This window comes from Typopeltis vanoorti, chromosome 12 (genome assembly GCF_054136105.1).
Source record: "Typopeltis vanoorti isolate ZY-2024b chromosome 12, IOZ_Tvanoo_1.0, whole genome shotgun sequence".
Classification (NCBI taxonomy): Eukaryota; Metazoa; Arthropoda; class Arachnida; order Uropygi; family Thelyphonidae; genus Typopeltis; species Typopeltis vanoorti.
In genome coordinates, this window is record NC_143560.1 from 76,540,976 (window position 1) to 76,554,677 (window position 13,702).

General features: G+C 34.3%; 1 protein-coding gene across 1 annotated transcript in view; it reads left to right on the forward strand.

The window, feature by feature from the left end:
• Positions 1–690: 690 nt before the first annotated feature.
• Positions 691–13,702, forward strand: part of LOC150100903 (programmed cell death protein 6-like) — a 104,945-nt gene continuing 91,933 nt past the window's right edge. The window contains exons 1-3 of the mRNA XM_090401118.1: positions 691–737; positions 966–1,106; positions 2,943–3,004. Of these exons, the coding sequence (XP_090257244.1) occupies positions 1,051–1,106; positions 2,943–3,004 (118 nt within the window). The 5' untranslated portion in view covers positions 691–737; positions 966–1,050. The remainder of the gene's footprint in view (positions 738–965; positions 1,107–2,942; positions 3,005–13,702) is intronic.

Consider the following 13,702-nt stretch of genomic DNA (forward strand, 5'->3'; position numbering starts at 1 on the left):
CGGTTGATTTTTCTACTTGACCGTTCTACTACCTCGGAATTGGCTGCAAAAAATAAAATAAAATACTAGAAACGGTCGTCCCTCCAGTCGTTAATTAGAATCGACCCTATAATGGTTTTGAGGAAGAATAATATAGTTATGCTTCCTCAAAATATTATCATCATATGGAAAGGTGAACGGCAATTGAAATTTTAAATTATTATTTTATTATATCATAATAATAATTGTTACCCAATTGCAACTTGGACTTCATTGATGTTGGCTATATTGACTTTTGAGTTTAGCTTGTCAGGGAAATATGAATTATTCAAATTACACCATTTATGAGAAAAAAAAATCATTTTTTTTTATTCTCCTGCAAAATTTTGAATTTATTTTTCATGTTTCCAATTTTGTTGGCCCCGCTTGTTACCTCTGGAGAATGAAACGGCATTCTTCTTCTTCCTCTTCTTTCCTCAACCTATTGGCTTGAAGCGATGCTACTTTACTAGGAAATAATAATAGAACAAGATAGTTTCTCGTTGCTTTCCTTTCCCCCAAAAATGAATTTTTTATGTCTGTATATATGCGTGTTCATGGGAGACCGGTTTTAAAAGGTTAGACGATTTATTAATTTTTCGATGTGTAGATTGAAGGTATAGAATTATTTTAAATTTAAGGAAATACATCACCAACTAAGAATGGTAGGTGGCAGCCTACAATTGATTGCTGCTGGTTTGTTGAAAGTGTGATGTTTATTATTATTATTATTATTATTATTATTTAACGGTGTCTCCATGGAGTCAAAAGACTCATCGCGGGAGACCCGACATTGACACACTAACCATTATTTACACAATACCTGTCATACCTCTCCTTAAATTCATTCACGGTTAAAGCATTCACAACCAGTTCTGGCAAAGCATTCCACCCATTCACAACCCTCCAAGTAAAAAATCTAGTCCTAACACCCTTGTGTTAGGACTTGGTAAATGTTACTTGAAATTGATTCATGTTTCTACTTTTGAATAATTTCAGTTCAATCACGTGCCTTTAAATCATTCTTTTTATATGGCTGCTCAAGTTAATATGCCAGATAGACAATTTTTGTGGAGCTCATTTCAAAGGTAAGGACAATTGTAACTTCGCACTTCTGGTTAGATACTGTTGCTAACTTCCACTATTTGTGACTTGGATAGTGTTAAAGAAAAGAAAGCCTTACTCTCTCTTTCTCTCTCTCATGCTGCATACCTAAAAGTATATTTTTCTGATTTCCATTAATTAACGAAGTTATCGATTTTTTTTCCAGTATTATATCATTAGACACTTCATGTGGAACCAAGACCAGCTAGTATACCTAGCATTCCTGATCACTTTGGCGATCAGGAATGATCTGAAAGCTGGCGTCTGACATCTCAAACCTATCATAACCTTACAATAAGACTTGCTATTATGCAAGTGTGTGTACTGCAAAATGCTGATGACAGTTATCAGACAAAATTCAACCCCCCTCATTCAAAATAAAATAAATGAAGAAAAATACGTGTCAACGCAGATTCTTCACAAAGCTTTAATCCTTTACATGTTCTGCAAGATGAAAATATATCAGCACCTGGATAACTTATCTTTAGTCAAATCAGGCGCGATTAAATGGTCTCATACTTTGACAGAAACTAAGCTCAAGTCTTTCCAGCCAATGGGCCTGGGTCTACTATCAGTAAGAAACAGTACTGAATAATTCCTAATTTATTAATTGACAAATGCAAAATAAGCCACCTCTAAAGAATATACTAAAAAAATTCACTTCCCCCAATAATATAGTACTGAAAAATACCTGAAACTTGTTCAATAGTGTATACCACAGTATTTTACTGTTGACAAATTGGTTATGTAAATTATTCCAAGACTTCTGAGTTGCTATGCCTATTTGCATCACGGCCTGCAACTTTGTTGAGGGAGCTGTGAAATAATGAAAACAAATTTAACATTTGTACTTCAAATGTACAATAACAATATATCTATCTATATAAAAATATAAGATAATGTGCTGTGTCATATGTGTATGTAAGATGCTAAAAATGTAATGTTTGCATTTGATTTTTGCAATATTCGCTGTGTATGTTTTGTATTGAATATAAATATAATAAATATTATAATAATATATGTCTGTATTACGATTTTTTTTTTTTTTTTTTAAATTGGGGAGACCATGAAATATTTTAATTTTTCCAAAGGGGCCTTTACATCCGTAAGTTTGGGAAGCACTGGTGTAACCAAGTGGGAAAAAACTTCCAATATATTAAACCAAGTCTGAGCCTCTGTTATTAAACTGATTCACATGGAACTGGGATATGGTATACTAACCTTTTTCATTGCAATAATGCTTCATGTAAATGAGAATTGTCATGTGCATATAATTGCAAGGTGTTTTTATTTAACTGTCTTTCTGTTACTGTTGTTTGAATATTATAGTTGGGGGCTGATCTTCATATCTTATGTTTTTTTTTCCCCTTCTAAGAAGCAGCTGACAAAGAATACGCAACCTGTATATTTTGTAGAGTATATTTTATAGAGTTTATTTCTTCTTTGTGGCTAATCTAGCATACCTCCACCCTGAATTCAAACCACAGAAGCCTAAGTGATAAGATTTCAATTAAGTTCAAAGTGATCCCTTTTGTGAATATATATATAGTATGGTCTTAAATACTGAGACCATAAGTTTGGTACAAGGAGACTAGAAACGAACAGAAACAGAATGTTAGGTATAAGAGACTTTTTTCTTTTTCTTTTTATGATTTTCTTAGATAATTTCCCAACTTATTTGGTATTTTTGGTATCCTATATCCTTATAACTTTCATTTCAAGAATTATTTTATCAGTGTCGCAGAATTGTGTGTACTCGTTTAAGTACCTATGTATTTATCTGATGCACTTTCAAAGTTTTAATAAATTCTTGTTTTCAGAGTTGATGCAGATAAAAGTGGTGCAATAACAGCTAATGAACTACAGGCTGCACTTTCTAATGGTAAGAATTGAGAATGAAAAAAAAAAAGTTTTATCATAAGTTTAGAATTTTAAATGCTTTTTGATTAAGTTGGTTAAAGTTTTGCAGTTATGTTTGAGAAAGTTTTCATTCTCATGCAAACAGAGTAACACTGATTTATATTAATAAATGAAACATAGCTTCAGGAAATAATCATATAGATAATATATTATTATCATTATTAACATCTGACATCCATGAAATCAGAGACTCATAATGGTAGACACACACTATTGTACACAATGCTCATCCAACCATGCCTTAAACTGATTTAGTGTGTCTACATTGACAACACACTCAGGCAATGCATTCCACTCACCAGCCCTTCTCCATACAAAGAACCTGCTCCTCATTCCTTTGCTGACACCCTCTTTATACATTTTCCAGCAATGGTCTCTTGTTTTACTCTCCTCTCCCATTCTAGGAAAAATCTCTTCCATGTCAACCTGATAACATCTCTTGACTAGCTTATATGTCTCAATCATATCTCGTTCCCCCCTCTTTCTCCTATTCACAAGGTTTTACAGTTTACATTCTCATCTGTCCTCATACTTTGTGAAGTAAAATGTAGCATTTGTCATCTTTTAATATTGGAAACAAATTCATTCTCTTGAATTGACCACAGCTGAGGCATCATTCAATTAAGAATAAAATTAATTTTTCTCTTTAACTGTGTCAGTTATATCTTAACTATGTCAACCCGTGACAGATATTAAAAAAATGTTCATCATTGAAAAATCATGAAAATGGAAAGAAAGAAAGAATGCTAAAAATTTTTCCTTAATCATTAGTTATACAATGAGTTAGCCTTGCCTTAGGATCCCACCCCCTCCCCACGATTTACATAACTGGTACGATAATGAAGTACCTCGTGATATCAATCAATTCAATCAATGGGCACACCTAGCCAGTGATGGGGAAATGTGGTGACGTAAGCCAGTTTGACTGCAGGTAGACAGTTGAGGCCCAGAGGGCAGGTGCCAGTATTTTGGAAACTGTCACACTTGTTAGTTGCTCCTGTATCATGGGTGTGCCAGGACTGGATTAACTATGAACAGACATCCAGCAGAAAGTTTCACATTGGTCAGTCAATTGTGGTTGATCTTAGATGTGAGCTTCAGGTGTCACAATGGATATCACAGCAACGACACGCATCAGTTGCACAGCTCACACACCAGTACAACAGCAGGCAGTTCGACCCTTTTCCACATGCACCATGTGCTATACCTTGTTTTGCCTGGAGGTTCCATAGCCAGAGACCAACAAAGAGGAAGAAGAATTTTTTTCTGTGAGCTTGGAATGTAGTTCTGCAATGTAACTCCTTTAAAATTTTTATATCATCATATTTGAGCATTTCTAGTCAAATATTATCTACTCTAGCTATCATCCACATTTCTGGTTCTAATGGATTTTTCTATCCTTATATGTTGATACATGCTCCTGAGTACAGTCCTTGAATATTTTCTGCCAATGTTTTAACACATTTAATGATCTTTCAAGTACTTACTTCAGTGCATCTAGAATATCTTTATCTTCATTTTTATGTTCCTTTTATCACCTCGGATTCCTTTTACCCTACTTTACCCTATCCTATAATTTTTTAAGTTTTTTTTCAAATAGCCTCTTGAACATTTTTCACCTTCATGATGTTTTTCTTCAGTATTCTTACCAAAGCCTTCCCATTACTTTTGTGTAGTTGCTTGCACACATTTTTCAGTTGTATTGTTGGCTTATTTTGTTTAATTCATAAACTGCATTTCGAATTTCACTTTCATCGTTTTGTAATGTAATCTAGTCATCTGCATACAGCATTGTATTGATAACAGTTCTGGTTGACTGGATACCTTATTTTGTAATTTTCCATTTTTTAATAATCTGATTAATATATATAGCTATAGAATAATATATATTCTCTCAGGGGACCCTGTAACCCCTAGAGAGCGCGTCCCCTGGGTGGCGGATAGGGGAGCCCACCATGTGTGTGTGTGTACATGCGCGTGCGTGTGTGTATTTATATATATGGTGGGGTGGTTCGAATATACTGAATAAGGACTCGTGGACCAACAGGGCCATAAGGGGCAATCATCTTGATTGTAAGGGAAGCGGCACTCCCATGGACCCCTAGCTGGATCTATCCTCTCCTTTTTCTACTTTGAGGAAGACCCACTTACTTTAATCTTTCCTATAAGGCCTTATCAGCCAACTCTTCTTACTTTATGACCCTTCTGCTATTAGAGTAACTCGAGGGCCATGGGGTCTTTTCATTTCTGGCCTTACAACTATGCCCTCTCCATAAACCTTACTATATTTCTTCTATAATCTACCCTTTCCCCTTCAATATACCCTATTCCTCCTATGGGTTTAAATTCGGAAGAAGGCAAGTTCAGAAGCCTTAAGGTAGCAGCCCTACCACTGAACTATTCCATCATCAGGCTAGTCCCCTGACATGGAGAACATAACCATACTTGTAAGCTGACAGAAAAAAATAATCGGATTGAATCTATGGGAAACGACCCTGGAATGGAAAAGGGAAAACGAAAATGGAAACGACAAAATATAATACACATAGCAAACTGGAATGTAAGAGGAACAGCATATAAAGAAATAGAATTAGACCAGCTATTAAATGAAAGAAATTTTAAAATAGCAGTAATCACTGAAACAAAAAAGAAATTAAAAGGAACTATGAGAACTGAAAATTTTAATGTGATATACAGTAGAGTCAACAGAGACCAAAGAGCACAAGCAGGAGTCATGATTTGCATTCATAACTCCCTTTCAAAACAGTTAAAACATTATAAATTATGGAATGAAAGAATAATAGAAGCTAGAATAAAAATAGATAGAGGCTATTTAACAATAATTGGTTTATATGCCCCAGAAGAAGGAAGAGAACAGGATAATATTGATTTTTATAATCAGCTACAAAACATATATAATAAAATAAATAAAAATGATTACATAATTTTAGCAGGAGACTTAAATGCAAGAATTGGAAACACGAAAATTAATAATAATATAGGAATACATGGAGAACACACTCTAAACAGAAATGGTAAAATATTGATTGACTTTGTAGTTTATAATAACCTAAAAATAATGAATTCCTTCTATAAACATACTTGGGCAGCAAGAGGATGGAAATCAATATTAGATTACTTCATATTAAATGAAAAGACATCAAAATTTTCACTAGATGTTAGAGTTCACAGAGGATATGAAATAAGCAGTGACCACTTCCTTGTTAAAATAAAATTAAGATTACCACCTAAATGGCTACAAGTAACAAGAACAGAAAGAAAAATTGAAACATTTGTTTATAAAACTAGACTATTGAATGACACAAATGTACAATGGCTATATGAACAAAGAATTAACCAGTATCTAGATAAAATAAAACAAAATGAAGAAATGGAAAATAGAATGGCATAATATAAAAACGATACTAAATGCAGCAGCAAATGAAAGCTTAGGAAAGACCAAAAAATTCAATTAAAGAAAAAAACTGAAGATCTGGGATGATACAATCAAAGAAATAATCAAAAAGAAAAAAGATGCCTATCACAAATGGTTAAGCAGTAAAAGATTGGAAGATGAAATAGAATATAAAAGAATTAGAGCCATAGCTAAAAGAGAAGTCAGAAAAAGACATAGAGAATCATGGAATAAATTTGTTTCTAATTTAGAACATGATTTATATAAAATAAGACCCAATGTATATAAGATTTTGAAACACCTAAATGCAGATACCAAAGAAAACATAAAATTAAACACTGAATTGAAATTAGAAGAATTTCTAAATTACTACACAGAACTGCGGACAGACAAATATTTTAAAAAAGACAACTGGCAAACAATTAACGAAAATGGAAAGGAAATAACTGAAGAAGAATTAGAAATCAGCTGGAAAGAAACAAGAAACAGAAAATCACCTGGAGAAGATAAGCTAGGTTCAGAACTATATAAATACGCAGGAACAAGATTCAAAGGAAGACTCTTATTATTTTTAAATAAAATTTACTCAACTGGTATCCCCCCCAATAGAATGGAAAAAAGCAATTGTGATTCCTATCTTTAAGAAAGGTAATAGAGATGACCCTAAAAACTATAGAGGTATCAGTATACTAAATTCATGTTACAAAATATACAGCAGAATCTTAAATAACAAACTAATGAAATATTCCGAAAACTTTATTCTAGAGGTACAAAATGGATTTAGAAAAGGACGATCATGTATAGACCCAGCCTTCTGCCTAAAATTAATAATAGAGAAAAGAAGAGAATATAATTTAGAAAGACATATTGCATTTATTAACTTTGAAAAAGCATTTGACAAAGTTAAAAGAAACATATTATTTAACATATTAAAAGAAAGACAAATACCAAATAATATCTTAAAAGCTGTCACAAGTATATATGAAAATAATCAAATACAAATAAGATTAAATCATGAGCTATCATATACAAGAGAGATAAACCAAGGAGTCAGACAGGGATGTCCCCTCTCAGCAATTCTTTTTAATATCTACTTAAATGAAATAATAATAAAATGGAGTAAAAATTTACATCAAGGAATTAAACTTTCACCTACAGTTAACTTAAACACTCTCCTCTTTGCAGACGACCAAATAATAATTACAAATTCTGAAGATAACTTACAGAAAGCTGTTTTAAATCTAAATGAGATATCCAAAGATTATGGTATGATAACATCAACGGAAAAATCAAAAACTATGGCCTTTAAAGGACAAGATCCAGCAAGAACTAAAATAGTATTAGATAACAAGATCTTAGAACAGGTGAATTCATTTAACTACCTAGAATGTATGATCACTTATGAAAATGAAAAAGATATAAACATAAAAATTGCAAAATATTTAAAAATAACTGGAGTAATTAACTCTATATTTAAACCAAACCTAGTTCAAAAACAAACCAGGCTAAAAGTATACAATACATTAGCCCTACCGGTCTTAATGTATGGAAGCGAAATCTGGACAATAAAACAAAAAGACAAACAAAGATTAACAACAGCAGAAATGAAGTTTATGAGAAAAACTGCAAAGTATACCCTATTTGATCACAAAAGAAACGAAGATATTATGAAAGAACTAAACCAAGAACCAGTAATTGAAAAAATTAAAAAATATAAACATAGATGGATGGAACACGTTCAAAGAATGAAAACAGAAAGATTACCAAAACAAGCCTTAAAGTACAAGCCATTAGGAAAAAGAAAACCAGGACGTCCTCTTAAACAATTCAACGATGACTTCTAAGGCCGGAACAGACCATAATAGGCCTAAATCATTGATACGTATGATGATGATATATATATATTTCCGGCTATTTCTGCTACGAAGATAAAATATACAAACAAACTAGCGGTTTAGCTATGGGCAGCACTCTATCCCCAGTCTTAGCTAACATTTTCCTAGAAGATTTTGAAGAGAAAGCTATTTCCTCAGCTACTTTGAAACCTAAACTGTGGTTACGCTACATTGATGACGTCTTCCTTATCTGGGGACATAATTTAGAGGAACTGAAAAACTTTCTAAACCATTTAAATAACCAACATCAGAACATTAAATTCACATCAGAACTAGAGATTAACAGCATTCTCCGCTTCTTGGATCTAAAGATCAACAGATTACCAGACTGTCTTAAATTTTCAATTTTTCAAAAAACCACCCACACTGATAGATATTTACATGGTTCTTCTCATCACTTTCCACCTCAGAAACTGGGCATCATCTCCACCATCGAGCAAGATGTCTCACTTCCATTGAAGAAGACCTTCAAACAGAGCTTAACTTCCTGAAAAACACCTTCTTAAATAATGGTTATTCGTCTCGTAACATCACTAAACGTTTGAGACCACGCCAATATCCTCGACAAGAAGATGATTCCAACTCTATCACATATATATATATATATATATATATAGCGGGATGCTTAAGGGTCAAAGCTGTATAATTGAGAGGAGACCTCCACATAGCCTTTAAAGGAATGCGGAGAACCGACCAGGGCTTCTGACCTAATGTCCAATCCTCACCTTCTCGTGGTGCACCCTGTTGGGTATCTACTTTGATACTGAACGAACGAGGATGGGCTGGCAGTTTGGGATTTAGCCGACCAAATTGTATTCTTACTGGTTAAACCAAAATAAAAAATGATGGTACCACATGACAAAATTTCATGCCGGCTAGGGCATCGCCCGGTTAAACAAAGCCCCTGTTGTTTTCGCCAGGGAACCAGGGTGAACAGCGAAAAGTCAGCTACTGGAACAAATCTGAAAACAAACCCCAACTCAACATCACCAGAGTTAAAGATTGGTACTATCAATGTAAGAAGCCTGAATGGCAAAGAAATGGAGCTAGCTGAGGAATTAGATAAGTACCAGATCGACATAATAGGCGTGACTGAAACAAAAAAGACAAAAACTGGTGAGATCTTTCTGAGCAATAAATACAAAATGTTATATTCAGGCAATGACAATCAAGGAAAAGAAGGAGTAGCCATAGTATTCAACACAAAATATGAGGCTAATCTTCTTGAATGGCAGTCAGCCTCAAGTAGAGTAATGTGGGCAAATATGAGAATGGGGAACTGGACAATGAGACTTATTTGTGCCTATGGTCCCACAGAAGGTTCTACTAAGGTAGAAGTGGAGGAATTTTTTGACGCTTTAGAAAAAGCAACTGACACAATGAAAAAAGGAAAAGTTGGTCCTTGTAGTTGATCTAAATAGTAGAGTAGGAAATGATTGTGAGACATATAAAAATATTTTGGGAAAATTTGGAGAAAAGAGCAGAGATACTAATAATGGCATATCTGTTGGATTTCTGCTCAGGACATGGACTGGTTATTACTAACACCATATTCCAACATAAAAATGTGCACAAATTCACATGGAGAGAAGATGCTAGGAATAAGAAAAGTCTAATTGACTATGTTATTGTTGATAGTGAGGTTTTCTCCCTGGTGCAGGACACCAGAGTGTACAGAGGATTTGAAATTGGAAGTGATCACTATTTAGTCTTTAGCAGGATAAAATTGAATTTCATATTGAAAAGAATAACATGTAAGAAAGTTTTAAAGCGAATAAAAGTTGAGCAGCACTTAGATGTGAACTGTAGACTAAAATACAGAAAGATTATTGAAAAGAAAATGAAAGAGTTTGAGAACAGGAATCAAACCTTGGAGATTCAGTGGCAAACTCTGAAGAAAACATTGATTGATTCTGCCAGAGAGGCATGTGGTGAGGTTGTGTGCAAGGATAAAAAAATCAGAACTCCATGGTGGGCACAGGAAGTTAAAGAGGCAGTGAAGGAAAAGAAGAAAGCATATCAAAAGTTCCTGGCAAATAAGTCAGCTTTTACTCTTACAGAATACAGAGACAAATGTAAGAAAGCTAAACAGTGTGTAAAACTAGCTAAACAAAAGTCATGGGAGGACTTTGGCAAGAATATAGAAAATAAACATGAAGAAGGTGGCAAAATATTCTGAAGGTTGTTGAAGAAGCTTATGAATGTAGGAAAGAGTGCTGTAAAAGGAGTTAGAGATGCTGAAGGTGACATGAAAACAGGAGAAAAAGATATCCTTGAAGTATGGAGTAATTACTTTGAAAAACTGCTAAATGAAAAGAGCAGTGACAACAGCACAGTGATAAAAAAACACTGACCAGGCATGCAGTCAGGAATACATATCCATACTTGAAGTAGAAAAAGCCATCAAAGGCTTGAAATGTGGAAAGGCAGCTGGAGTAGATGATATTTGACCAGAAATGCTGAAGTATGGTGGTATAAGAGTCTTACTGTTGTTGCACTGCATAGTTCAGAAAGCCTGGACAGAGGGACGAATTCATGATAATTGGAGTAGAGCTCTCATAGTACCCATATATAAAAAGGGAAATAAAACTGAATGTGAGAATTACAGAGGTATTTCCCTACTGAGTGTTCCTGGCAAAATCTATGCAAGTACACTCGAGAAACAGTTGAGAAGAATTGTGGAAGAAAAGCTTGGTGAAGAACAAGCTGGATTCAGGTCAAATAGAGGCTGTCAGGATCAGATCTTCACTTTACGACAAATAGTTGAGAAAGCATGGGAATATAACAAAGATCTGTATTTAAGCTTTGTCGATTTGGAAAAGGCATATGACAAGGTGTTAAGAGAGAAGCTATTCAATATGCTACAGTTATATGGTGTCAATGGGGCATTATATCAAGCAATACTTAGTCTTTATTTGAGTTGTAAGTCAGCAGTTAGAATTGAAGGAAGTACAGGAAGATGGTTTAATGTTAAATCTGGTGTGAGACAAGGATGTACATTATCCCCTCTGTTATTCATTATCTATATGGATCACATTATGAAGGAAAGTGGTATTAAACATGATATGAAAATTGGAGATGTTAATGTCAGCTCTTTGCTTTATGCGGATGATATTATACTTCTAAATAAATCCGCTACAAGTCTGCAAGATTCTCTGACTAAATTGAATAGCTGTTGTAATAGATATGGTATGAAGGTAAGCAATAAAAAGACAAAGACAATGAAAATAGGTAGAATCATTGAAAATGTCAACTCTGTTGTGAATTGAGAACCTGTGGAACAAGTAAAACATTTCAGCTACTTAGGCACGATTTTTACTGGAGATGGTAAATTAACTATAGATATAGATAACAGAATCAGCAAAGCTGGTATGGTGGGAAGTCAATGGAATAAATTCATATGGAATAAAAGAGAAATTAGTCCGAACACTAAATTAGCTGTATACAAGACAGTGTTCAAACCAGTTTTAACTTATGGATCTGAGAGCTGGGTCAGAAGTAAAACACTTGATCAAAGACTAGAGACCGCAGATATGAGAGTCCTGAGAAAGATTATAGGCGTGAACAGATGGCATCAATGGCAATATCATATTAAAAAAATGAGGATATTAGGAAAGAACTTGACATTGTCTGCATCCAGGAATGCATTAGCAGAGCTAATCTCAGGTGGTATGGTCACCTAAACAGAATGGGTGAGGAAAGATTAGCAAAACAAGTGTTCTCTGCCAGGTTGGCAGCAAAACGACCCAGAGGAAGACCAAGATATAGGTGGATTGATATGGTACAAAGTGCCTTAGACGATAGAAATATAAGATCTGATAATGTTGGAGTCTTGACAAGTAACAGACTGTTTTGGAGTAAAATTGTAGAGAGGAAGTTAATAATGATATAATTTTTTCATGTAGTACTATCATATCCTGTACACCCCTTGTGGGTACATGGCAGGAATTTGATGATGATGATATATATAGCTATAGCTTGAATAGAGTTATATAGCTCTATTCAAGATTATATCTTGAATTGAGTTAGAGATAAATTACTCCCCTGTCTTACATCTTGTCTTACAAACACGAGGCTAATCTTCTTGAATGGCAGGCAATTTCAAGTAGCATTAAGTTGGCAAATATCATAATGGTGAATTGGAAATGAGACTTATTTGTGCCTATGATCCCACAGAAGGTTCTACTAAGGTAGAAGTGGAGGAATTTTTTGAGGCTTTAGAGAAAGCGACTGACACAATGAAAAAGGAAAAGTTGGTCCTTGTTGGGGATGTAAATAGCAGAGTAGGAAATGATTGTGAGACATACAAAAATATTTTGGGAAAATTTGGGGAAAAGAGCAAAGCTAATAATGGCAAATGCCTGTTGGATTTCTGCTCAGGACACAGACTGGTTATTACTAACAGAATGTTCCAACATAAAACTGTGCACAAATTCATATGTAGAGAAGAGGCAAGGAATGAGAAAACTCTCACTGATTATGTTATTGTTGATAGTGATGTTCTCTCACTGGTGCAGGACACCAAAATGTACACAGGATTTGAAATTGGAAGTGATCACCATTTAGTCTTGAGCAGGATAAAATTGAATTTCATACTGAAAAGAAGAACATGTAAGAAAGTTTTAAAGCGAATAAAAGTTGAGAAGCTCTCAGATGTGAACTGTAGACTGTTTTCTTCAATTAGCTTTGTGTAAAATACACAAAGCTTATTGAAGAAAAAATGAAAGAGTTTGACAACAGGAACCAAACCTTGGAGATTCAGTGGCAAGCTTTGAAGAAAACATTGATTGATATAGCCAGAGAGGCATGCGATTAAGGTTATCTGCAAGGATAGAAAAATCAGAACACCATGGTGGATACAGAAAGTTAAAGTGAAGGAAAAGACGAAAGTATAGCAGAAGTTCCTGGCGAATGAATCACTTGTGCTCTTAGAGAATACAGAGACCAATGTAAGAAAGCTAAACACTGTGTAAAACTAGCAAAACAAAAGTGATGGGAAAACTTTGGTAAGAACATAGAAAATAAATATCAAGAAGGTGGTAAGATAATCTGGAGGTTGTTGAAAAAGCTCATAAATGGAGGAAAGAGTGTTGTAAAAGGAATTAGAGATGATAAAGGTGAAATGAAAACTGAAGAAAAGGATATCCTTGATGTATTGAGTATTACTTTGAAAAATTGCTAAATGAAACAAGCAGTGATGACAGCACAGTGGTAAAAAAACACCCAGCAGACATCAATCAGGAATATATGTCCATACTTGAAGTAGAAAAATCCATCAACAGCCTGAAATATGGAAGGGCTATGTGGAAGGGCAGCTGGTGTAGATGATATTCAACCAGAAATGCTCAAA